This window comes from Equus asinus, chromosome 2 (assembly GCF_041296235.1).
Source record: "Equus asinus isolate D_3611 breed Donkey chromosome 2, EquAss-T2T_v2, whole genome shotgun sequence".
Lineage (NCBI taxonomy): Eukaryota > Metazoa > Chordata > Mammalia > Perissodactyla > Equidae > Equus > Equus asinus.
This window is the reverse complement of record NC_091791.1, coordinates 6,801,669-6,828,507: the sequence shown is the minus strand read 5'-3', so window position 1 is coordinate 6,828,507 and position 26,839 is coordinate 6,801,669. Positions and strand designations below refer to the sequence as shown.

The 26,839-nt window shown below is 45.6% G+C and overlaps 1 protein-coding gene across 5 annotated transcripts in view; it reads right to left on the bottom strand.

The window, feature by feature from the left end:
- C2H10orf90 (chromosome 2 C10orf90 homolog) overlaps positions 1-26,839 on the bottom strand; it is a 214,032-nt gene that overhangs the window by 59,298 nt on the left and 127,895 nt on the right. For 4 of the 5 annotated variants that reach the window (XM_070481036.1, XM_070481028.1, XM_070481030.1 and 1 more), the window contains 2 exons: positions 16,225-16,316; positions 7,214-8,342 (listed from right to left, as the gene is read on the bottom strand). In XM_070481036.1, the coding sequence (XP_070337137.1) occupies positions 7,214-8,342; positions 16,225-16,316 (1,221 nt within the window). The remainder of the gene's footprint in view (positions 1-7,213; positions 8,343-16,224; positions 16,317-26,839) is intronic. The other variant, XM_070481049.1, reaches the window with a different exon arrangement.

Here is a 26,839-nt window from a genome sequence, read left to right as displayed (position 1 = left end):
CACCAGGAAAAGACACGGAGGAAATTTAAATGCATATTAGTAAGTACAAGAAGCCAATCTGAAAACAATATGACATTCTGGAAAAGGCAAAATGATGGAGACAGTTAAAAGAGCAGTGGTTGCCAGAGGTTGGCGGAGGGGGGGTAATGAATAAGGGAAGAACAGGGGATTTTTAGTGAAAATACTCTGTATGATATCATAATGATGGATACATGCGATCATACATTTGTCAAAACCCATAGGATGTACAACACCAAGAGTGAACCCTAATGTAAACTCTGGACTTGGGTGACGATGGTGAGTCCCTGCAGGCTCATTGATTGTAACAAATATACCATCTGGTGCAGGATGTTGATTGTGAAGGAGGCCGTGCATGTGTGGGGGCAGCGGGTATATGGGAACTCTCTATGTTCCTCTCAGTTTTGCTGTGAACCTAAAACTGCTCTAAAACATAAAGTTTGTTAAAATAAAAAACCTTCTCTGGATGCTCAAGCCAGAAACCCAGATTTCATCTTTGCCACCTCCTTGTTTCCCTCCTTCTGACCTCATCAGTAGTTGAGGCTTGTGAATTCCACCATCAGACTACTTCTCCTGCCTCCACAGCCTCCGAAATGACTATTATCTATGCAACAGCAGTGGCCTTCCCTCCTCTCTCTTTTCCTCCAAGGAGCAAGAGCCATCTTCTTAAAGCACACATTATATCATAGCATCTCAATGCACTCAGGATAAAATTCTAAATCCTTATTCTTGTCTCTAAGCCTCTAACCCCAACCCTAACCCCAACCATGGCTAGAGCGCATCTCTCTAGTCTCAGGGCGTGTACTTGTTATGTAGCAGGCTCACTGGCCTTCTCAGTTCCTCCAAAGTGCCGAGCTCATCTCTGCCTTGAAGCTTTGGCACACGCTGGTCCTTCTAGTCATGCTTCAAGAATCAGTTTAAAAGTCCCTCCCTCAGAAAGGTCTTCTTGACAAACTCCCTCTTCTAAATTATGCCTCCCTCGTTAAACTTATGGTCCTCACCTTCCCTTGGAGCATGGACCACAATCTATAATCACACACTTATTTTAGGAATATCAGTTGCATGTCTGTTTTCCCACCAGACTGTAAGCTGTATGGTGGGAGACCATGTCTGAGTTTTCTTTCAGCGTTGTGCAACCAGAACCTAGCATGGTGCCTGGTACCATGGCTGACACAATAAATGTCACATGAGTGAGGGGAGGTTGTCTAGAGGGGACTCTGTTCTGGTACTAGCAGGAGTGCCAGGGCTAGACACATGCCCCATCCACTTGTTGACAATGGCGGGTGGCATGGAAGTGCCTGATCTCGCTGCTGATGTGAAAAGAGGCAGGAGAGCTGCATGCTAAGGTTGAACCTCAGTGGCACCTGCATCTAGGGAGCAGGAAGAGTGAGAGAGAGCCAGGAGCGTACTGGTCAGAAAAGGTGGAGCAGAACCCAGAGAACCCAGAACCCAAACAGGGTTCTGGAGCTCAAGGAGTGAGAGCTTCTCCCTTTGTCTCTGAGCATCTCTCCTATAACTTAAGAGTTAACCTGAACCTTGGACTTGTCTAGATCCATTGTAACAGCAAAATACAGCCCCCAAAATGAATAACTTAATGGACCTGCTGACAAGAGTTCAAGAGATAATCTGGTCTATGTCTCATTCCATAGATGAAAAACTGAAGACCTTGCAGGAAAGTGACTTGCCCAAAGTCACCCAGAGAGCTCGCCCTTGAGCAGGGGCTGGCACACTTTTTCTGCAAAGGCCCAGATAGTCAATATTGCAGGCTTTATGGGTCGCATGGTCTCTGTCCCAACTACTCAACTCTGCTGATAAAGCGCAAAAGCGGCCACAGAACATGTGAACGAATAAGCATGGATGTGTTCCAAAGAACCTGCCTTACAAAGACAGGTGGAGGGTTGGGTTTGGCCCCTCGGGCTGCAGTTTGCTAATCCCTGCTCTCGAGCTGTTACTAGATACTGGGGTCTCAACAGTTTTGTTGTCCATTTGTCAGCTGATTCTAACACTCCCTGGTTTATCTTGTTAACAATAAAATACAAAAACATTGTTCACAATGATTGTTCCTTCTGCCCACTTCTTCTCTTACAGCTTCACAAAAGAAGCTGTCATCATAAAATTGTTCACCTGGTCCTCAACGACACTCCATCAGCAGGAAAGTGTGCAGCCATGGTATAAATGTTGGCCAGGCGCTGGTAGACAAGCTGCAGGGCTTGGGAAGCACTGCCGAGTTGAGTCAGCCTCAGGAAACGAGATGGTTAGATATACCCGGTAGACACGTCACTGTGGGCACTGCCAACCCATCTGATCCCTAGCAACCCTGTGCGCTTTATCTTCAAAACATAGCCCAGAAGCTGAGCACTTCTCAGCACCACTGCCACTGTGGTCCAAGTCATCATGCCCACACCTGCATGATTGTCCAATACACATTTGCTGAACGAATGAATAAGTGTCAAGGGTGGGAGAACAGAATTCTCCACACAGGTGCAAAGGTCCATACCCCACGCCCCCACCCCACTGCTCCAGGTCCAGCCTTGCAAGATCTTTGACTTGGTTTAGAGAATTATGAGGTCACAGCGTGGAAAGAGTAGATTAAACAGAATGGCCAACTGTGATGCATTCAGATCCCCCCTCAGGATGGAAAGATGTATCCCCAAGATGCTGGGAGTCCTGCAGTCCACCACAACTATGGCAACTGGCTGGCTGAAGAGAGCTGCTCATCCAAGGTCACATCCCCTTCTCAGGGGGTATAAAGCCCAACCCCCTGCTTCGACTGAGAGTAACTCTGAAGGGGCTCCCCAAATTCAGAGTTCCCTAAGGCCTTCATTATGACTGCATCACAGAGCAACTTCTCCCTCTGCCCATTCCTGCTTTCTTCCCTTCCCATCCGCGGGTGCCATGTCAACAGCACTCCCCAGTAAATGCCCTGTCCTTTCACTTCCATCTCAGGGTTGGATTTCCAGAGAACCCAACACGCAACGTTGATAAACAGGGTAAAGTTTGTCTTGGAGGATGGATGATTCAGAGTCAGCAAATTACAGCCTGCAGGCCAAATCTGGCCCACTGCCTGTTTTTGTAAATAAAGTTTTATTGGAACATGGCCACACTTATTGATGTGTGAATTGTCTGTGGCTGCTTTTATTCTACAACAGCTGAGTTGAGTAGTTGCTATGGAGACCATCTGGCCCACAAAGCCTAACTTAATTACTATCTTGTCCTTTACAAAAAAATTGGTCGACCTCAGTTCTAGATCATTAAAGAAAAATCACATTTGTAAAATAAGGGTTCCGCAAATGTCTTCTGGCCCCTCTAAGAAGTAGTCCTCAGGGGATTGGGGGAGCTGAATCTAACGAAGATTTCTCTGGTGGGCTTGACACATATACATATAGTCTGTCATCTTCCCTTGATGGGTATAAGCGCTTTCTTCACTACCAATGCGTTAGACTACAGCACCAGAACACTAGTAGACACAGCGCTCAGTTGGTGATCTGGCAGAGATCCAGTGATTCCTCGCCAATGAATCCTGTCCAGCCATTCACATCTTGGGTCACTAGTGATACTGAACTCCCCTGGGGACTTCTTAGGCCAGTGCCACCAGAAGCCTGTGCACTGAGGGAGGCATTCAAAGATAGAGTCCACCATAGAACACCAACATTTGGGGCAAATAGACTTGGGCAAACTGCGCATCAGTCTCTTCTCCAGAAGCGTCTAACAAAATCAGATGGTTTTGCTCCATCTACTTGGGTGTCTCAGGAGTAGAGGAAAGCTTCAGCTCTAGGTCATGAAGGCAAAATGAAACTGGCAATAAGTGATGTATTGAAGTCAACACTGTTCGAGGCATGAAACACCCAGTGAGGAGAGAACCATGCAGATCAATATGGTATATCCCATAGAACACCGCAAAGAATAAGATTTCAGGCTGAGAAGGATTTCTGAGCCAATAAATTTTAACTATATCAAATGACATGGCTTATTACACTTAATTAGAAATTAACTGTGTAGCTCACTCTCCCAATAGATTCTACCAGGGTAAGTGGCCACCAAATTCTGGTATTACTTCATATGTCCATGAGCGGTCTTCCAACATCACCTTTAATGATAGTGGAGATGGGGCCCACCATTGAGTCGATCCCCACCATCCTAACCGTTCTGGTTAGGGTTGTCACTGAGAAGGGCACAGCAGGAGCCACACACACAGGACTGTTCTCAGCTCTGGCACTTGGGCAAATCATGTAATCTCCAAGCCTCGTTTGTCTTATCTGCAAAACAGAGCCAAAGATTCTCTCTTTACAGAGTTGTTTGAATGACTCAAACTAATGGATACACCGATGTAGCCCAAGGCTTGGCATCTAGGATGTCCACACTGTATGTTGTGGTTGTTGATAAGATGATGATAATGATGACAATGACAATGATGATGAAATTTTTCCTTATAATAGGGGCAGGGATGCCCACCAGGCAGGTGCTAGCAGGATGCTGACTAGTGGTGGAGACAAACATACAGGGACTGAGGAGACGAGCGAAGAGAGAACCAGTCCCTAAGACCTCAGCCCCTGAAAAGAGAACAAGTACCCGTGTCTGCTAGAACGCTCTGTCCCAGTAGACACGGCCCATCTGTCCTGCACAAAAGGTTCGTAAGTAATGTATCCCATTTTCCCTAATCTTGGCAATCTTTCTGAGAACGTGTCCTGGAGGCTCATTCAAGAATACGACTTACAGGACTTTCTGTCTGATGACCTAACGACTAGAGCTAAAATTGCCTTGCTTCCATTTGTAGCATCTCCCAGGCCTCACCTACCCTGCAGCCGGATGTCAGTAAGTCAGCAGTAAGGATGCTGCTCATGTGGTATTTTGGAATCTTTCAGATAAAAAAGAATCAGATTCAGTAACTATGAAGTCTGAAGACCACTAATAGCATGTACAGCCACAGGAGGCTGTCAAGAAAGCCTCAGACAAGATTCCAGTTTCAGACAGGAAAATACAAACAGTTCCTTGGTGTTTTAATGAGCTCTGCCACTGTTGGAAAGTACTTGCATTAAGGCTAAAAAGCTTTGTCAAGACTGAAGGTCAGCGAGCTCACCCTTGAAGCGTTGTGTAGATTACACTAGGACAGCCGGTGGTAGTAACAGTCCATGAGTTGTGCTTATAAATTTCAGGCAAGAATTCTATAGCGTGGACAAGAAGCGCTTTCTTGTCACCTGGGAAGAAATACATTCCATTGCAAATTAGTTTCCGAGTGAGAGAGCACGAAAGGACAGGGATATGTGTGTGTGTGAGTGTGCATTTGTACACATCTGAGGCAGGTGCTCAAAAAGGTGAGCCCGAGTTTCTACGGCTTTGAACTTCATGACTAAGGGACCCAGAGTCACAAAGAACCTCTCTCCCTCACAGGTTCCACCTCAGGCAAATAGAGCAGGAATTTTTCCAAGCTCAAGGGGACCTTGAAGAACACCCAATCCACCCCCTTCTTTAGTTACCCAGATGAGGAAACAGGCTCGGAGAGGCAGTGTGGCTTGTCCACATTCACTGTGCTAGAAAATAATAGATCAGCAACTCTGAAAAAGGCCATCTGGCCTCTGTGCATCTCTGTTTCCTGGAATGGTAGAATGAGATCACATGACTTAGAGCTGCTCAAAAGCTCCACCTGCGAATCTTTGGGCTATAGAGCTGTTCTGAGGGAAGTTGGCCCACGGGAAGTAGAATTAACTCATACCCTTTGCCTAAGAAAATCAGTTACAGGAGGAGACATGTCACAAAGACACGCTCAAAACTCTTCTGTGCATCAAAACCAAAAACAAGTCGGGGAGGTTTTCCCTGCTCCTGCTCCCTAGATAAACGTTTGAGACTTGACTCTAGGGATTTTTAAAGACCCTTTAGGGGAAGTGCCGTAAATCCAAATTATTATTTCACACCATGAGAAACGACATAAAGACAAGGATGTGCATTACAACAATGCAGCCCATATATTTCCGGAACCTTCATCTACGAGGAAAAGGAAGTGGTCGGCTGGAACAATTTCTTTAAATACTAAACTGAGGTCTGTCTTTGCAACACTGACAGCTGCTTACATTTTCCTTCTTGCAATAAGTCTACAAGACTCAGAGGCATTTCAATGGTCTAATCAATCCGAAAGCCGTGTCAAACTGCCTTAAAAATCTCTCAGCCTTCAATATATATATACTTGTTAAAATTAATTACATCATTTAACATTTCTACGCACATTATAGCTTTAAAATGTTTTACAGTCATTTTTATTAATTAATAAAGCTTTAATGGACAAAAACTGCACCGTAAAATTATTATGCATATGCTGCATTTTCAATTTTACTACTATTATCTTTAAATATTTCCCCCAAGTGGAAAGTCACTAATTCATAAACCAGAGTCTCTTGCAGAAAGTAAAGCTGAGAATCGGAAGTTCACACAGAGAAAGAAAGAAATCTGGCCTCTGGCTAAGATCTGCTTTCCCCACCTCAACTCCCAAGAAAGGGGAGGGGTGTCTGGGGCAGCTGACCTCCGGAACGCCGCCTGGTCCTGGAGTGGGGGAAAGAGCCACAAATCCCGGCAGAGTCGCCTCAGAAAACAGCTCAAGAAACAGAAAGCTCCTGCTACTCTTTGGCACGGAGCATCCCCAGTTTCCCTCTTTTTGAAAATATCCTATAATTACTGTACACACACACTCTCACACACACAGACACTTCATTATGGAGATGTGTGGCCTAGGTTTCTAAGGCCAATCCATAAATATCAACTATCTGATTGAAAGGTAAAAGGTGAGCGCTCTGGACAATTCCAGATATTCAGGTGTTCGGACCAGAGAGACGAAACACTCAGGAGTGGATGGTACTTTGTTATTGTCACCTGTTTTGGAATGACGCAGGCCTAAAGTGACCTCATTTGGGGGCTTGACTTTTCTACTTGTTACATATGGTCTGGAACTATTGTTGGAGACAAAACGTTGAGGGAAGGTCTTTCATAATCCACAAAACTCTCTTCTAAGAAACCTACCCAAACTAGACATCGTCACTTAGCTATCAACAGTCAGCTTTGAGGGAGCAGATAAAGCGACTCTACTGAGAATAGGTTGTGTAGAAGAAACTTGCCCCCTGTCCACCCTGGCAGGGCGTTTGTATCAATCACCTGATGGGGAGGTGTCCTCACTGGCGGCCGCCCTCGCGAGATCAGGAGTTGCACTCACCTGTCCTGTAACTCCAGCCAGGAATGTGAATGGACAGCTGGTTGGTGTGACTGCTGGTGTGACAATGAGTTGCATGGTCCTCTTTCCCTTTTCTTACAGTGACCAGGTTAGTTCCCACATCTGTAAATTCTGTATTTTCCAACGGAGGGGAGCCACTCCAAGGACATGTGCCAGTCCCCAAATGCACCTGTTCCAACGATACATTTTCCTTCAAGAAACTTTCTTGCAAACCTGGGTTCCAGCGCGGGCCTAGGAGGTTCTTGTTTCCCTCTGTGAGCTCCTGCTTCAGGGCGCTGCTTATTGGCTCTCCGTTAGCTGTGCCATCTACTCCATCTGGTGTCAATCTGTGTGAACTGCAATTTAGGTTGAGCAACAGGACCGACCTGTGCATTTTAGGACTGGTAAGATGAGGTTGCTCAATGGGGACAGAGAGGGGCCTGTCTAGATAGTAGATGGAATTCGGACACTGCTGAGACACCCTGAGATGGACACAGGAGCTGAACACCAGTGGGCTCTTTCCCGACTGTGGGGTATCTGGAGAAAAACTGTTCTCTCTGTTGTCCCCGTTGGTGATCCAGTACTCGTGTCCCTCACACAGCTGTGTGTGGGCCTCAGGAAGCTTCAACCTCATCACAGAGCTGTTTCTGGAGAATTCCGTGCAGGCGAAAGGTCCATGATACTGCAGTGGAGCGACACCACTGGCCAGAGCAGAGGGGTCCCTGAGCAGAGCATCCTGGGCTCTGCACTTGTTGCACATGGGGTCCCCTACAGCCTCCCACACCAGGGTGCTGGCTGGGGGGCCCACGCGCCTGGCCGTGATGGTGATGGACGCAAATCCCTTTTGGGGGCCACCGCACAGCTTCTCCTCTTTGGGTGGCCGCTCTGACTCAGATCCTCGCTCCTCTGCTGGTGTCTGAATTCCTAATCTGCCAGGAAGGAAGGTGAATGCCCTGCTGATGGTGACTCCACTGCGATTAGCCAAAGATTGCTTCATGGGACACGCTGGAGGCTGAGCGACTGCACACGGCGCGGGCAACGCAGCCCCATTTTCTTTTGATTTATTCTCATCAATCAGCTGTGAAATGACTATGGATGAAATCATTTTTGTGTTCTGTGATGCCAGAGTCTCCTGCAAATGGAAAAAGATGGCAATTATTCAAGCAGTCCATTGTAATGCAGGCAGTAAACTCTCTTTCAAGGGCCAACAGGCCTCCAGAGAACTCTGTTACTAACACTCAAGAGTTTCTCCTCCAAAGCCTTTTCTCCCACACCTGACACCACCTCCAAGCAGTTGGAAGGGGAAGAAACCCAGATCTGTTTGTGAGATGGTTATACATTCTGGAAACGTTCCTCTGACTAGGGAGTTGGTTTTCTTTGCTGGGTGTCTACTCTTAGTTTATTTAATGGTGTTTGTGTCTGATGGGGATCGTCAATTTCGATCATGACCTCCACCAGGCCCCAGAGCGCCTGAACACAGGTTCACAGCCTCACCCGGGAGGGAAGATGAAATTCCAGAGGGGGGCTAGGACTGGGGGGCACAGGTTTATATGGGAGACGAGTCAGCGCTCTTCCATGGAAACAGCAAATGTGATTATGGGAGCCCCTCTCTGCCCTGGTCCCCAACTCCCTCGTGTAGCCCTCCACCTTCGCTGGTTTAAACCGGAATTCAGGGCTGCCCAGGCCTGGCAACATGGGGGGTCAAACTCCAGACAATGAAACAATGGCAAGCAAACACGCAAGCTTGACAACTGCTCAGACGAACACAATGACCAGGACAATCACGTATCACAATGGGGTGGGGAAGGGGTTTAGATCAGGACAGATGTAGTTTTGCTGCATTTCAATGCTCAGTTGCAAACCATGAGTTTTGACCAGCATAATGATCAAGGTGTTTCATGCTTCCTAACCAGCAGATCCTATGTCCTAACAGTAAATAGCTAGTGTGTTCAAAACAATGTGCTGTGATTTTTAATAAAGCGTCTAACCAGTCTGAGACCAGGAGAGTCTCTCCTGCCCTCATTTTGTTTGTATTACGTGTATGCATGAAGTACTGCAGGAAGCTACACAGAAGACTGAATATACCCAGCGTTAGTGAATGCTCGCGGCATCTTGAGCCCCCATTTTGACGTTCGTCATTCCAAGTGCTTAAAATGAACGCTTGCATGGAACTGCACAGGATCCGAAATAATAGCGGTAACTGCAGCGCGCAGCTCCCACTGCTCATGTGTCCTCACTTTGGGAGCCTGATGGTATAATTGGTGCTCAACACTAAGCAGCAGTTCTCAAACTCCAAGGTGCCTGAGAATCACCTGGGCTGCTACACCTGCAGCTTTCCCAGGCTCCAGAGATTGATTCTATAGGTCTGTGAGTGGGTCCCAGGTGCCTATGTTTTAACCAACATCCCTGTGATTCTGATGGAGGTGATCCAGGGAACACACTTTGAGAAACACAGACAGAGTCATGGAGCTACTGGTCTTTTCAAGAGAGTGCTTTTGAGAGGGGAAGAGCCTGTGTGTGACGGGAGCACATTGTTCTCTTTTGCTAAGATGTGATAAGAAAGCACGGGGGCATTTTTCTTTTCTTCAGAGCAGGATAGATATTTCTTTACTCAACTAATGAAACGCTCCCCTCCAGCTGGACTTCTGACGGGAGGACCAGCGCATGTGATCTTAGCACTTGAGGCTCGTGGCGTCCTAACTGTTAGACACGGGACGATGGTCAGCTTGTCTTTCTTGGTTTTTCCTTTTTTTCTTTGTTCATGGCAGTCTTTTTGGTCATGCTCAGATTTTAAACATATGTGGGAAATTACAGACTCAAAAGAGATAGGTAAAGAAGAAGAAACGGATAGGAGGGTCATCTTAAAATTCATTTTTTAAAAATCAAAATATCATTGCTACCTTTTTCCAGATGGCCAGTTGGAGCCAGGCTCTGTTTGAAACCTCCTCCTCCAAGGTGGGGCCTCTCTTCAGCGGTTCTCAGCCCCGGTTGCACCGGAGAGTCACCTGGGTGTTTGTAAAGACCTCAGTGCGTAGGCCTCACCCCTGAACAATGACATCAGAATCCCTGGGTGTAAGGCTCCGGCCTCAGTGTTTGTAAAGCTTCCAGTGTGATTCCAGCAGGTGGGCGCTACAAGAACCATCGGCGATGCTTCTGAGGCACCTCTCTCACCCTCCTCTCTCTACGTGGCGCTTTTCATGGCTGTAGTTTACCGATCAGAAAACTGAAGGGCACCTGGTGCCCAACCTAGGCCATTTGACTTGGTATGCAATCCCTCCCATTTTAGTTAAATTTAGTTCGTACAATCATCGTTCCTGTGTACCCTACAAAGTCCATGATCATACCCGGTAGGAACTCCTTTGACACTGGTGTTTGAAGAAAAAAATCAAATATCCATCTTGGAAAGTGTGCAGCATTGGTCTCATTTTATAGAGCAATGTTGCCCAAAGTTTGAGCCGGTGACTACCTCCATAAAAAACACCTATGGGAGAGTAAAAATGCAGATTTGTGGACCCCCCTCCCTCCCTAGACATAGGTGGAATCAGGATCTATGGGGATAAGGCCAAGAATTGGTATTTTTAGCCAGATGATGATTCTGCACAGATATGGTGCAAAGGGTGTGGGGCTAGGACTTGGACCTCCTGGGGCCCATCCTGAGCCTGGGGCCCCCAGACTGGCCATAGGACCTCAGAGGCGGCCTTGGGTTCCACATCTGTAGAGCAAGGAGGAAACAGGAATTGTGGGGACTCTGGCCTTCCTTGTATGCTGGTCTCCACCATCAAGAGAGTACCCCAGACTTCTTGCTCAGGATGCCATGAAAACCTTGGCCTTGACATAAACAAGGGGTGTCAGAAACATGGGGGCGTGTTTCTAGGAATGAGTAAATGTCATCTCAGCCTGGAACGAGGACAGAAAAGACCCTGACTCTGGCAGTGTCAACCTGGCTCCACACCCGGGCTGAGACAGGCAGCCACGGCCAGGAGCCCAGGGCCTAACACGCTGGAGGGATGCATGCCCTGGGGGCTGCACAGGCACAGTGAGTGTCGCTGCAGGAGGTCCCAGAGGCCCAGAAGAACAGGATAAAGAATCAGCCGCCACTTCATTACCCTGAGCCTGACAAGTGTGGCTGTGCCTTTGATCCCCTCAGAAGCAATCAGATGAGGGAAGAGCAATAACGAATGACGTGAATTTGAACTTATTTCTGAAGCTCCGGAATCACTCAGTATGTCAGGGTGACACTGTGCCTGGGGGATAAGTGCTGATGGAAGCCCATTTCCAGAGAAAAACCTATTTGCCTTCTCTACCTCACAGGGAAGTTTTGGAGATCAAAAACGATGTTGGACATAAAAGTGCCTCTCAAAATATGAACATGTTATGTAACTCCTGGGTTTGACTTTTCCTGTGATTTAGCAGAAATCAGTGGAGAGCTGATATAATCAAACCTATGGAGAAATGAGGGAGTATTTACCTCAAAGTTATACTATATTTCCGTGGAATTTATAATGAATGCATTTGAGTTTATTTGAATTGCATAAATGGGAATGACCCCATGACATGCCCAATACACTGAAATTTTGATGAGAATGTAAAATGAGTGTAACTATTTTAGATGCACATTCTGTTATGCATAACACAGAACCATGGACAGATCATTTAACTATTCACGCAGCACAGAAATATTTATTGAGCATCTACTGTGTGCCAGGCTCTGTGCTGGGAGCTGAGGAGTTAACAAGCTGGCGATAACATCAAGCAGGTAATCAAATTACCAGCACAGGGATTCTGAGGTCAAATCCTACTGTGTTTGTTCAGGTGTTTAGACTCAGCTTTGACAAAAGCCCCAACCAATCAACTGAGAGAAACGAACAAGGAAACGCTGCGCTCTTTGCTCATCAACATACATCATACACTTGTAGAGAAGTTCCATTGATCAAAATCCTATTTCCTCATTGAGATCCATTACATAATTAAAGATAAGGTCCAACCTCTTAAAAATCACTATCAGTTTGCTAGGGCCGCCATAACAAAGTACCACAGCCTGCATGACCTAAGCAACAGATATTTTACTTTCTCGCAATTCTGGAGGCTGGAAGCCTGAAGAGCAAGGCATCAGCAGGGTTGGTTCCCTCTGAGTCTTCTCCCTGTGTCTTCACATTTTCTTCTTTCTGTGTCTGTGTCCTGGTCTCTTGTTACAAGGACACCTGTCACATTGGATTAGGGCCCACCCTAATGACCTCGTTTAACCTTAATTACCTCGTTAAAGGCCCTGTCACTAAATACAGTCACATTCTGAGATACTAGGGGGTAGGACTTCAACATGTAAATTTGGAGGAGACGCAATTCAGTCCATAACAGACTACAATCCACCACTCTGTGTCCAGTTCTTCTTCTCGGGCTGGGAAACCAAGAAAGAGACAAGACAGAGGGACTATTTGATATTCCTAAATCAGCCGACTACTTTTGAAACAGGGCTAATTGTCTTTAAAGAGTAATCACATCTTTTGCATCAAATATCTTCCCCAATCAAGATATTTCAGGGTGTCACTCCATCTGTTCTTTCTACTGGGTTAACTGAACATGGCTTTGAAAAAAGATATCTTTTATCTAAAATAAAATTAACTGATGTAAGATTTGATTTGAAGGGAAGAAAATAATCTTGTATTTAAAGTAGAGTGTTCAAGGTGAGAGAGAGGCCAAATGAATAGTTGAATTTTGTGTCTTGCTTTGGTAGTAAATCACCCATTTCCTGACCATCACTACAGAACACTCACATTTGTACGTTTTTGATTTCTTTTAAATATTTCAAACATGATTTTGTAGTACTGGTAACTGCATTCATAGTTTTATGCATTTTTATTGACTGTTTTTGAATTTATGCCTTAAGGCACATTATGAAGATGGGTATCATTTCATAAATTGAAGAAAGAAAGAGATAAGTTGTGGATGGACAGAGAAATCGGATCCTGAGCCTCTGGAGTGAGGATGCCTCCATTCCTGTAGCAATTTATCTCTCCAAAGGATAAGCATCTAATCCAATCTACAGCTTTGAGATCTATATTTTTCTCCATGAGGCAATTCTTCCCTTTCCCACACCTGTACAACAACTACATTTGCCAGGTGGACCCATCTCCCCACAGATACACTCTCCAGTTAGCTCCACGTTCATGCAAACATGCTCATTCCCAGTTAGTTGATCTAGAATCATCACCACTAGGTAATCGGTCAACCTAGTGGCATTTCATCCTGAGTGTAAGACATTTTCAAATGTATGAGTAACTATGGTATGTAGCAATACGGAAAGATGGTTTTAAGACAAATGGAAAAAATCAGAGCTTTTCGCACTTTCCATCCTGAAACTCTTGTCTTTCCACACATTTACTAGAAACCAAAAGATTCAGTGCAACGTAATGTGCAACAGTGAAAAGCTGGCAAGAATCGAAATGTTTTTTAAGAGGGGAATGGGCGAGTAAATCATGGCATATACAACAGCATCATATTCTGTAGAAATTAAAAATAAACATTACAAAGAATTTAAAAGATACGGGAAATTGCCTGTGATAGAATGTCATGTAATAAAAGAGAGCTATAAAAGTGGGTATATATTACAGTCTTATGTAAAAAGAATGCATGGGGAAAAGAGAAAGAAATACATATAAATATTTTCTCATTTATGTATTTCTGTATTTTATTAAGTGTCTGCCTGAATTGCCATTACTTTTGTTATCAGGAAAATTTAAACACTGTTTTTTTAAAGGAGAAAATTGTGTTCCATATTTCATCCCTTTTAAATAATCACCTGGCTGAAGAAGTGCCTGCATATCATTTCTATAGCTTCGATGAGTTCTGAAAGGAAAAGTGATCAATCCTGTGCAGGCTCTGGAGGAGAGGCAGAGATTTACGGCAGTTACACAGGAAGGGCATCTGCTTGGAGTGTTTCATCATCTTACAGCATCCTTATAACAAACACACAGGGACAGGCTTGAAAAGCTCGAGGTAGGAGGGAAGTTTGAAACTCACCCTACTGCTATGATCAAATGAGGCAACACAGATCGTTCCAAAGCAGATGTTTAGAAGGTGTGATTTGTGGGAGTTGTTTAACTCAGTCACAGATAATGACCAAGTGTGAGTGTGTGTGTGTGAGTGTGTTACAGAGACCCAGCCACATGGCCCCAAAGATCTATATCACTAATGACCAACCTCGTTAATTTCAACATCAACAGGAAAATGCTGAAATTTGCCAGATCAATATGAAAAACAGGTAGGAAAGAACTTCAGTTGGTAACTTTTCTTAAAAAGAGTAGTAATCAACCTCACGTTTATCATCCCCTTCTCTTTTTTTTATTGTGGTAACTGGTTTAAACATTATATAAATTTCAGGTGTACATCGTTATACATTTCGATTTCTGTGATTACATCATGTTCACCACCCAAAGACTAATTACCATCCATCACCGCACACATGAGCCTAATCACGCCTTTCGCCCTCCTCCCTCCCCCTTCCCCTCTGGTAACCACCAATCCAGTCTCTGCTTCTATGTGTTTGTTTGTCGTTGTTTTTGTCTTCTACTTATGAGTGAGATCATATGGTATTTGACTTTCTCCCTCTGACTTCTTTCATTTAGCATAATACCCTCCAGGTCCATCCATGTTGTCACAAATGGCCAGATTTCATCATTTCTTAAGGCTGAGTAGTATTCCATTGTGTATATATACATCTTCTTTATCCACTCGTTCCTCGATGGGCACCTAGGTTGCTTCCATGTCTTGGCTATTGTGAATAATGCTATTATCCTCTTCTTAACTTGGCATCTCCTCCCAGGATGGCTCTCAATGACGCACTCCGCCTCCTGCTCATTTCCTTCCCTGCAACCTTGGGTTCCTGCTCCTGCTCCCACAGATGGAATTAATTATAGTCCTGCATCTTTACATCTTCAGATAGTGAGCTCGGTGCTTCCACATAGAAAGGGCTTTCAATATCGATGACTAAATCTGAGGACTTAGAATAGCATCCTTGATCCATCGTGTGGGATTTCAGGCCTGGGGTCTCTGAGCTTTATTGAATGCAGAGCTGAATCAAAGAATAATACCTAAGACAAGCATTTTGGGGGGGAATGATTTTTTGCAGATAACCTTATTCCTTTAATCTGTTATGAGAGATTGATTCTTATAATTCCACTCTCTCCTAGAATTACAAAGGTTGGCAGCAGAATATCCATATGCGAAGGAGAACAGGTGCCTTGTAAACTGTAACACTTAAGACTGTTCTTTCAGGCAGGAAAGTCCATATTTTAAGTTCTCATAACTGGAGTGAGACCTCTTCTATGCCAGCCCTTTAGGGCAAGATAAGAACAGCAGCTCTGGAGCCAGGCAGCACGTGGACTGCGAGATTTGGGGCAAGTCAACTACTGGAGCTATCACAGCTTTAGTTTTTTCATCTGCAAAATAGGTACATTGACCATACCTCCCTCCCAGGATTGTGGAAAAGATGAAATGAGTCACTTACACAGAGCTTGGCATATGCTACATTGGCAATATTAACCTCCGTGTGCAGAGTTCATGGTCCTCTAGAATCAGAAACATTTATAAGCATGACCTCTAATTTTCTTCCCTATTTGAGACCACTGACATTTTATGCAGCTATAACAACCTGTCCCCGCTTGTTAGATTTCAAATTACCTCTTCTCCATCTTCGAAATGTTATATGGCATCATTCTCTCTCTCTCTCTCCCCCTAGCAGATTAATTTTGATTTAAAATTGAGATTCAATCACCGTACTCTCCTATGATACTGCAAATCCACAAATTGTTGCTGAAGATTATAAAAGAATAATTGCATATATACTGCATACTTTAATGTAACAAGTCTTAATCATTGATGGTTAGATTTTCTGCTGCATTAATTCAATTTTTGACTAAACAAAATAAAATGCAAACACATCACAAGTAGGCCAACGATCATGTTTTATAATTGGCTGCATTTTGCTGACTACTCTAGAAGTTAGAAGCATATGTTACCTCAGTGAAGTCAGATTTCTTCTCTGGAACACCAGACTGGAGATTTTTAAGGGCAATTTGATCATTCGTACTGTACTGGTTGTCCCGTAATCCTAGGCAAAAGGAGATAATATTGCTACTTTTTAGTATACGAAAGGATAAAATGGAGTATATAACTACTATAAAATTTAATGTCACCTACTCGAGTATTATACTAGCCAATAGTGAATCCAGTCTTTTCTGACTCCTGATAAAACCTTGTACATTTCTTCCATTCCACCCCCCTCCATTTAGGCTCTCTGAGTTCACTGTTATTTAGTTTATTAGGCTGCAAGATTCTTTCTTCCACACAGCTGTCTGTTCCTAGACTCATAACAACTGAGTGAGTGTAGGCTTCTCAAATTCTCCCATGTCCTGAGTTCACACTCAGCAGGAGAGAATCACATCTATGGATTTCCCAATACCACTAGAGTTAAGAAAGGCTGGAATATAAGACCAGCCTTCATCCAACTTCTTAATGCAACCATTCTCGAAAGAGCAACGAGCGACTCAGACTCTGATAGTGAAACTACATTGGAAGGTCTGAGGATAATTTTGTGATAATTTTGTGAGGATAAATGAGACACTGTGGATGGCCCTCCACATAAACAACTGGCACAATGATAGCCAAGAATATCATCAGGTCCAAGTGCACACAGCAGTGGACCAAGATGGTAGAACCTGGGTTCTGCTCCTGGCTCCACCATCAACCAGCTTGATAACGATGAACAAGTCTATGGAATCACTCTATGGAATTTCCTCATCCACCAAACCTCCCCTGCACGCCTCATGGAGCACTGGATAGAAGGAAAAAGCACTCTCAGATGCAAGCTAGCAGTATTATGACGTCTGCCTGGGTGTCTTATCGCTAATGCAGGAATGTAAATCAAACACAGAAGGTGGGGTAAAGACACCACCCAGACCAGGTAGTAATTTTGCCTCCACAATGCAGATATTCTGGGGAAAATGATTTTTCAAAAGGCTGCAAAGAATGGTTCCCCAACTGCTAGTGAAGGTGATGAGAAAGAAGAGATTTAAGAAAGCAGCTCTCTAATCCTGTGTTTATCAACTTGTGAGAAGGGTTTATTAAAAAATTTAGATATAGGGCTGGCCCCGTGGCCGAGTGGTTAAGTTTGCGCGCTCCGCTGCAGGCGGCCCAGTGTTTCGTTGGTTCGAATCCTGGGCACGGACATAGCACTGCTCATCAAACCACGTTGAGGCAGCATCCCACATGCCACAACTAGAAGGACCCACAACGAAGAATATACAACTATGCACCGGGGGGCTTTGGGGAGAAAAAGGAAAAAATAAAATCTTAAAAAAAAAATTTAGATATAATTTAAAGCGCTTTACGGGGAAAATGATGCGATAGTATTTTCAAGTTTGGCCGGTTTGCAAAGGGGTGAGGACTTGGCTCAGGGGCCTACCGCTGACCCATCCAAAGCCTGTTCAGCTCTCATCTCATCCTTAGATGACAACAGAGCCCCCATCAGCTCTAACCTAGATGTGTGGCTGTCCCTCCATCATGCCTGTTATTGAGTGACAGAGACAGTCATCCAAGATGATGTGCACAGATTACTTTCCGTGAAGTGCAAATATAAGACCTGAGAGATCTCATGGATTTCTGTGCTGAGTCGATGCATCATGATGAACTGACAATAAAGCTGATGAAGACAGAAATCTCCTGGCTCTCGTCATGTGGCATCGTGGTTAAGAACTCTGGAGTCAGCACAGGCTTTGGGGCCAGACAGGCCTGAGTCTGCATCCCAGCTCTGCCCCAAGCTCACTCGTAGTAGGTAAGTTGCTCACCCTCTCTGAGTTTCTTCATCCATAAAATGCAGACAATAACAGCTCCTGCCCAGCCTTGCCAGCGATGCACTGGGGTGATGTATGTAAATTCGGGGGCCAGGGGTGGGGTGTGTCACCAGTTATGATTGTTAATGAGTAGGACCAAGTCAGCCTCCCCCCAGATCCCGATGGCCACTATCACCATGGCATCAGAGGTCTCTGGAATCAGACCACAGAGTCCCAGGGTCTCCAGCTATATGTGTGGCTTTGGGCAAGTTACTCAGCATCCTTGGTTCCTTGCTGTGAAATGGAGATAATAAGAGTGCCTACTTCATAGGCTTCCCGAAAAAGATGAAGTGATCTCAGTAACTAGCCCTTAGCACGATGCCCAGAGCATAACAACACACAATAAACATTAGCTACCGGGAAGCACTGTCATCTCTAGCAGGGGGGATGGAGGCCGCCATGATCGGATAAGCAGGGGCTGTGCATGAGCGTCCTATCTCTGGTGCAAAACAAATGACCACAAACATACTCCCTCACAGCTCTGGAGGTCGGAAGTCTAATACAGGTCTCCCTGGGCTAACATCAAAGTGTGGGCAGGGCTGCACTCCTTTGGAGGTTCCAGGGGAAAATCTCTTTCCTTGCCTTTCCAACTTCTAGGGGCTGCCCACATTCCTTGGCTCCTGGCCTCACTTCACTCCAACCTTTGCTTCTGTCATCACATCTCCACCTCTCTCTGACCCTTCTACCACTCTGTGATTAGATTAGGCCCACCAGATAAGCCAGGGTAATCTCCCCATCTCAAGCTTGTTAACTTGATCACATCTACAAAGTCCCTTTTGCCACAAAAGGTAATTTATTCTCCGGTTCTGGGGATTAAGACATGGACATATTTTGGGAGACCATTATTGTGCCCATCACAGACTATCTGGAGAGACTGAGGTAGACGTATTGAGTGGAATGTAGGGCCTTCAAAATAATGACTATAAAGTCTGTATAGAAACATGGGAAAGCACTTACAATGCAACGTTTACTGAAAGAAAGGAATCAAAAGCTTATGAACCACATGATTGCGACATGACTTTTTTTAAGTTTGTGGGAATCCACACAAACAGTAAAGTTGTAACTTAGAGTCATGAGCCTATTTTTGAGTGAAATTGAGGTATGACTAAAGCCAGGCATGAGGGTGCCGATACATTAATGATCCCAAAAGACATCAGGAGGTGAGTTACCAGAATGTTCTAAGTATAGACTTTGGTAAAGAAAGATCCTGCTTCAAATCCATCCCTGCCACTAACCACTTGGGCAATTTAAGTAATTTTGGGCAAGTTACTTAAATTGTCAGAGTCTTATCTTCCCATGTGTCACAGGAAACATAAAACCTATCTCTTAGGTGGTTACAAGGAATAAAGAGATGACGAATATCAAGAACTTAGCAGAGTGCCTGGCATGTAGCGAGGACAAATCCCCTGTCCCTTTCCACCTGACCACATAACTGTCACCACTGATAGAGGCACCTACCGTTAGGTGACCCCCCGACTGGCATCGCTGAGCAGGCAAAGCTGCTGGACATTTGGGGAGGTTAGCGAGAACCAGACTAATGGGAGTTTTGGCATGTCCCGGGAGCTGGGGTGGATCACTTTCACAGGAGGAACGTTCATGACTCCAATACAGAAAATAGCAGAAACCAGGACAGCTTGCACCTGGCCTTGGTTTCTACAAGAGATCCTCATGCAAGGCCAGGAGGCGGCCAGGCTGGTCTGCTCCTTCCACCCACAGTGGGAGCTGGTCTGTCCCTGAACTCTCACAGGGGCAGGGGCTTGCCCCAGGGGCATTGGGTTAATTCCACTCTGCATCAAGAAATTGTCCTGATTAGAAGGAAACTGGCAGCGGGTGGGCAAGCCCTGAGCAGGACACATGCTAGACACGGCTTTGTCGCAGGAGTCCCACAGCCCAGGTCCAAATTCTACTTGTGTTGCTTTGCGTAGTTTCGGTAACCCCAGTTTCCCGCTCCGTGAAATTGGAAGCCGGCGCTGACTCTTTGTGCCCGGCCCTGTTCCCTTGCCGAGGGTCTGCCCCATCCCTCAGCCTCTGGGAGGGTAGCTGTCAGTGGCTCACAGCTTTGCTCTTCTCTGAGAATGGTCCTCTATGAGATTATGTACCTTTCTCCACATTGGACCACAGCCAGTGGTGGCTTTTTGGGGTACAAAAGCCAGGGCAACTCTGTTATTGATGCTCCAGAGCATAAACTGAGGGCCAGACAGTCCCTGAGACCCCATCCTTGCTCGGCTTCTTCCCCTTCCCCATCAGGCCACTCTAACTCTCTCATGTTCTTTCCTGAAGAGCACTCCCCACACATGCCCCCCAATCCCTGCCTCAGGCTCTGCTTCTTGGAAACCCCACCTAAGACAGCGTCCCACCACACAGGACTGCTTAAGAGTGGGGGCTCTCAAAGTAGGGATCCCAGACCAGCGGCCTCAGTATCACAGGGGCACCTGTTAGAAACGCACATTCTCAGGGCCCACCTACTGACCAGACCTACTGACTCAGAACCTCTGGGGTGGGGCTCAGCCCTCTGTGCTTTAGCAAGCCCTCCAGGACATTCGTCGCAGCCAAAGTCCAGGAACACTGTCGGTCTTAGACCAACAAGCTCCTCTACGGATGGTGTGTTTGAAGCCCTAGGAGGAAACCATAATGCTTTTGATTCAAAACCACCCCATGGCTTTTAGAAAACCACACCTAGGAGATCTAAATGGGGCTTTTTACTGGTGGCTTCAGTTAGAATGAAGCCATCAAGAATGCCAGCATGCTTTTATTTTGAAATGAATTAAAAATGAGTCCAGTTAGCCACCCAGTCATTGCTGGTTTATGAATCGGCCGTCTTTGGTGCCCAGTGCTCCGGTCCTCTGTGCCCCAGGAGTATGTCCGTGCACCAGCACGTCTGAAGAGCTTTCTCCTCTGACACACTTGGAAGGATTGGATGTGCTTCTGTCTCCATCAGCCTGACCCACTTGTCCAAAGCCACCCCTCCCACTTTGAGCCCCTTCCCAGAGGCCATAAGCATCACGAGTGACATTAACTGAACACATCATGAGGGCCTGAGCCAGGCACTTCTGGAATCGAGATTTCCTCCCTGGAGGAAGGTGTGCTTCAGAAATGCAATGCAACTGAGCAGGAATTTAAGCAGCACTCAGGGTGCCGGAGGCCCTGGGCTGAAAGGCAAGGGCAGGTGAGATGCTCTCCCCTCCCACGACTCTAAGACGAAGTCACAGCTCTGCTATCCCTGGCCTCAGTAAGCCACAGAGAGAGCCCTGCCAGCCAAGGGTCCCAAGACAGGTTCGGCGGGGAAGGAATACTTCAACTGACCTTGCAGTATGGGGTGGACTTAGACAAAACTGGAAGCAGGGTAGGGAGAATGGGGTGTGGCCCAAGGAGAGGGAAAATGTAAAGGTGAAAACTGCATCAGCACAAAAGCAGCAGCTACAGCGTATCTGGAGACCAGCAAGTAGCACACTGGGTGAAGCGTAAGACACTGGCAAGGAATTGTACACAGTTCGCACGCGGCACCCGCCACTGCTTGAGTTGTCTCTACAAAAATAGCAGACAAGCAACATCATGTGTTGCCTAATGAATCAATCCGTCAAAGTCATGTGTAAACGACGAACACTCCAGCCCTTTGTAGTCTAGTAAGCTGCCTTGATTTCATATCTATACCATTCTCATCAGGGACACAGAAAGTACATTCAAATTCCCACTTCTTGGACTCCAAATGCCTTCCCTCACTTCTAGTCTTCTGGGAGTCAGGGTTTGCTCTGAATTTTACCAATACCCCTTTTTAATGTTTTAAAATAGACATTCTTCAGAGAGAACCACTTTTCAGATTGAAATTAATCATCTCCGTGAGATTTGACCCTTTTAACCACTCCATGCCTCTGGAAAATCTTTCCATCTTTGACTCCTGGAAGAACATGGTCTTCTCACTGTCTTCCTCCCTCCCGGCTACTGTGTTTTACTTTTTTGTGTGGGTTTCTCTCCTTGAATTCCCCTGTTCTCCCTCTGGGCCTTCTTATCAAATCTCAGACACACCATGGCCTCTGCCAATAGACCAATGCCAGGGCAGGACCCAGATCTCGTCTGTGGGCACCAGCCCTTAGAAACAGCTGGATCCAAGTCACCTCAAACTCAGCTTTTTCCAAAAGGGAACCAACCAACTCCCCTCAACTTGCTGCTGTCTCTCCCTGCCTCCCTTCCTCTCCCTCCTTCTCCCTGCGTCTGTTATCTTGGTGAGTAACCACCATCTTCCCATCACCCACAATAGAAATCGAGGCATCCACCTCCACACTCCTCCCTTTCCTCACCTCCAATGTCCAGCTGAAAGCCAAGGCCTGCTTTATCTTACGAAAAAGGCTCTGGTCTGTCCCATCAATTTAATCTTCTCTGTACTGTCTGGTCTTGGCAAGGTCACAATCAAGCTGGTAACCCACCAGCCTCATCTCCTGTCAGTTTCCCCCAAATCGTCCTGACATCACCAGTCTGTGACCTTGTAGGGGTCACAGGTTCCTTTGAAAACTCTAATGAAAGGGATACATTTCCCCCAAGAACAGGGCCTGGGAAACATACGTGTAAAAATCTGAGCACATGTGCACAGGCTCCTCGAGCTCAAGGAAACCAGGAGAGAAATCCTTAAAATAAGGCTGCGTCTACTTCCCAGATGTGGCATGCTTCAGTGTCTCTGTGTCTTTGATCTTGGGTGCCACCTTCTCAGTTTTCCTATTGGGCTAACTCCTCACCCTCTGAAACAGCTCAAGTTCACCTCCTCTTAGAGGGGCTTCTTGGTCTGCCCCTCCTCCACACGCCCTCCCACCTGTGTCGGTGCCTTTGTTCGCTTCCTGCAGCTGCCATAACAAATTACCGCAAACGAGGTGGCTTCAAGCAACAGAAATTTATTCTCTCATAGCTCTGGAGGCCAGAAGTCTGAAATCAAGGTGTTGGCAGGGCCACGCTCTCTCTGAAGAATCCAGGGGAGAATCCTTCCTTCCCTCTTCCTAGCTTCTGGTGGTTGCTGGTAAACCTTGGTTTTCCTTGGCTTATGGCAGCATAACTTGGATCTCTGCCCCCATCTTCACATGCCATCTCCCCTGTATCTCTGTGTCTCCAAATCTCTATCTGGACACCAGCCCTTGAATTTAAGGCCCACCCTACTCCAGTATGACCTCATCTTGACTACATCTGCAAAGACTCTACTTCCAAATAAGGTCACATTCACAGGTGTCAGGGGTTAGGACTTGAACATATCTTTTTGAGGAACACAATTCAACCCACAAGAGCGCCCCTGACAGGCTGTAGCTATGTACGTCCTTACTACACTGTTCTGTGATTACGAGTCTGTCTCCCAAAGTTGACCAAGGTCTTTAGAGGACGTCCTAGTCACCACCTTCCCCTCATGCCCAGCACAGTCGCTGGCCAACTAAAGACACTCGCTGAATGTTAACTGAATGAACAAATTATTTTATATTTTGATAAAAGTTATATCTATGAGAAAAAATCAGAACATACCTTCCTCAGACAGTTTGATCATATTCCACTGGCATTTCAAAGACATTTTACTCAGTTTCAAAGGTCTTTTAATGACAAGGATGTGTTTGGCTAAAGGAAAGAAAAATCAGCCACAGTTTAGATCTGTAACTACTCTCGGAATGAGTCAGGCTCCCATCTTCCGCCCTGGGCTGAAGAACCTCAAAGGGATCTACCTGCGATGGAGACACCGGAATGTTTATGTGGCAACCGGGAGAGGGGGCGGGGAGTCCACCTTGGCTCCAGCCATTCCTCATTAGCAGGAACAGCAATCATCGCTTTGACGTTTATATCTGAGGCTTCTTTGACAAGTAAAGAAAGTATGTGGACAACCATTATTTAAAAGTTTTCTGCAGAGCACTCTTAGATGTGAGACAAAGAACTATTTTATCTCCTGCCTCCAGACACACATTTCTCCTCTTTCTCCCCAACTCCTCAGTCCTTTATTTTTCACCTTGTTTTGATGGTGCGGTTCTCTTGCCAGACAGCTTTTTACTGTTTAGAAGGTTCTTGAGTTTTAAAATGCATTCAGATAACATCACAATGTTAATTTGTTTAACCTACTTGTAACATGTGTTAATTTTGGCAAACTGGTTTATCTAGAAAATCGGGCAATATGACAGTCTGTTTATCATGCAAGCTATTAACGAGAACGATTGGTTTTCATACAATTTAATAAAACACTTTTGACACTAAGCTATAATGAACATTGTTTTATAATTTATACCCAACCACATTTGAGGTAGCTTATAATTAACAACACAGATACAAACTGGTAAAACTGTGATAAAAGAAGCAAGTAATGAGCTGGAGAAATCACTGAACCAAAAAGCCTGTGCTAAAGAGGGCAGTGGCACAGAGGAATCACAACCTAAGGGTGAGTTTCCAACAGCCAAAGCCAAAGGGGGACGTGACAAATTGAGCAACTCACTGCCTTTCAAATGAAATACCCCATTCCATCGGGAGGGTGGTTTTATCCCCTGGGACAAGGCGTTGATAGCATGGGTTGTTCTAGAAATGGACAGCACCTTTGTAAACTGTTTCACAAACACGGGACCAATGTATATTTCACTGGATAATCCCAAGGTGCTTTGAGTCTGGTCAATGTCACTATTACATCATAATGGCTAAAATTCGTTGTGCACTCACTTTGAGACAGAGGCTGATACAAGTGCTTTCTCTAACACTCACAGTGGCCCTCTGAGGAGGGCATTAGTATTACCCCCATTGTACAGGGAGGAAGTAAGCCTCATTTAAGTAAGCTGCCAAGTGTCACCCGTCCACTAAGCCTCAAGCTTGCAATATTCATGATCACCGTACATGCGAAACAGGTGGAAATGGAGCAGAATCTGCAGGATCTGATAACATCTCCTCCGAAGCTCTCAAGCTGATGGGGCAGCCTGGGCTTTGGCAACAGGGCTGAGTGACACTTGGTGCTACCACCTGCTAGCCCTACAACCTTGGACGGGTCACATAACCTCCAAACCTCTGTCTGTTCCTCAGCAAAAGAGGCATACTGACATAAGCTTTGTAGGGCTAAGAACTATGACATGAAGTAAACAAAGGTTTTCACGAGCTCAGCATAGTGCCTGCCACAATGGGCCCTCGAAAAAATGAAATGTATTATTAGCCACAGTTTTACATACAATTTTCATCTTTCTCAGAAAATTACGATGTGTAATAAAGATGTTTTAAAAGCCTGTCAATTCATTTTGTAGCCTCCTGGGCTCTAGCTGACTTCCGAGACACCTGGAATCTGAAGCATCGTGCCTCTGGCCCCTGGTGTCCAGCGTGGCACCCCAGACCTGCCCTTCATGTGGCTGGAGTAGAGGTCTCCCTTGGAGGACAGTGTAAGACCACTAGGTGCAAGGACTGTGCAACCAAATATGAGCATGCCTGTGTGCAGCATCCTGTAAACCGCGATGCCCTGCTCACGTGTACGGCGTAGTGCCATCAGGCCATGACCTCGGTTCAGCAGACACTGACTGAGAATGTAACATATTGAGGACCTAAGTTAGGTGCTTGGGTAACAAAGTTGAAGACAGCCCAGGAGTCCCCATGTTGGAAGAGCTCAGAGCTCAGTGGGAGTATGAGACACACAATGAGACCTTTTTCAACACAACGTGGACTTGATCATTTCCTCTTATGGGCTGTCTTTTTCTTATTGTGGTAAAATACACGTAACATGAAATGTACCATCTTAACCATTTTGAAGTGTCCAGTTCAGTGGCATTAAGTTCATTCACAGTATCGTGCAACCATCACCATCATCCTTCTCCATAACTTTTTTCGTCTTGTAAAACCGAAACTCTGCCTCCATTAAACAATAACTCCCTCTTCCCCGTCTCCAGCTCCTGTCACCCACCATTCTACTCTCTGTCTCTATGATTTTCACTACACTAGGGACCTCAGATAAGAGGAGTCATACAGGGTTTGTCCTTTTGTGACTGACTTATTTCACTTAGCATAACGTCCTCAAGGTTCATCCATGTTGTGGCATGTGTCAGAATGTTCTTCCTTTTGAAGACTGAATAATATTGTATTGTATGAATAGACCCCATTTTGTTTATCCCTTCATCCATTGGTGGACACTGGGGTTGCCTGCACCTTTTGGCTCTTGTGAAGATGCTGCTTTGAACATAGGTGTGCAAATAACACTCTGAGTCCCTGCTTTCAATTCTTTCTGCAGGTTGTCTTCTGCCTTTCATTCTGTGTCCTGTCTTGGTCTAATTACCTAATATTTTCTTAGCAAACTCTAGAGTCCTTTATTGAGGGGTAGGAAGGACAAAGAGATAGACACATTATAGATAATTTTAGTAGTCATCTTAAAGGCATCTTTAAAAAATTATCCTTTCCTCCCTTCATACCCCCATGCAGTGGGGAGGGGGTTGGGAAGAGGGAGAGGGGGCAGTCTTGTTTTAAGTCCTTGACAGAGGTCGGCAGTTAAACACAGGTGGTCTCCATCATGTAACCCAAACACCTTGAACGCGGGCTTCAACATGAAAGGAAGAGAATGCATATCCCCTTTCAGGAAAGACTCCACAAGCTGAGAGGCAGCCCAGGTCAGAGAAAACCAGGGCATGGGCAGGAAGCAAGAGTTCTGCTGGGTTCCGGGGGTGCACAGCCTCCCTAAGCAGAGGGGCTGTGCTTGGGCAGCAAGAAAGAGCAGTGGAAGAGGTTGAAATGTGAGAATTTTTCCTTTCTTTTGGCCTCAAAAGGGACAGCAAGACAT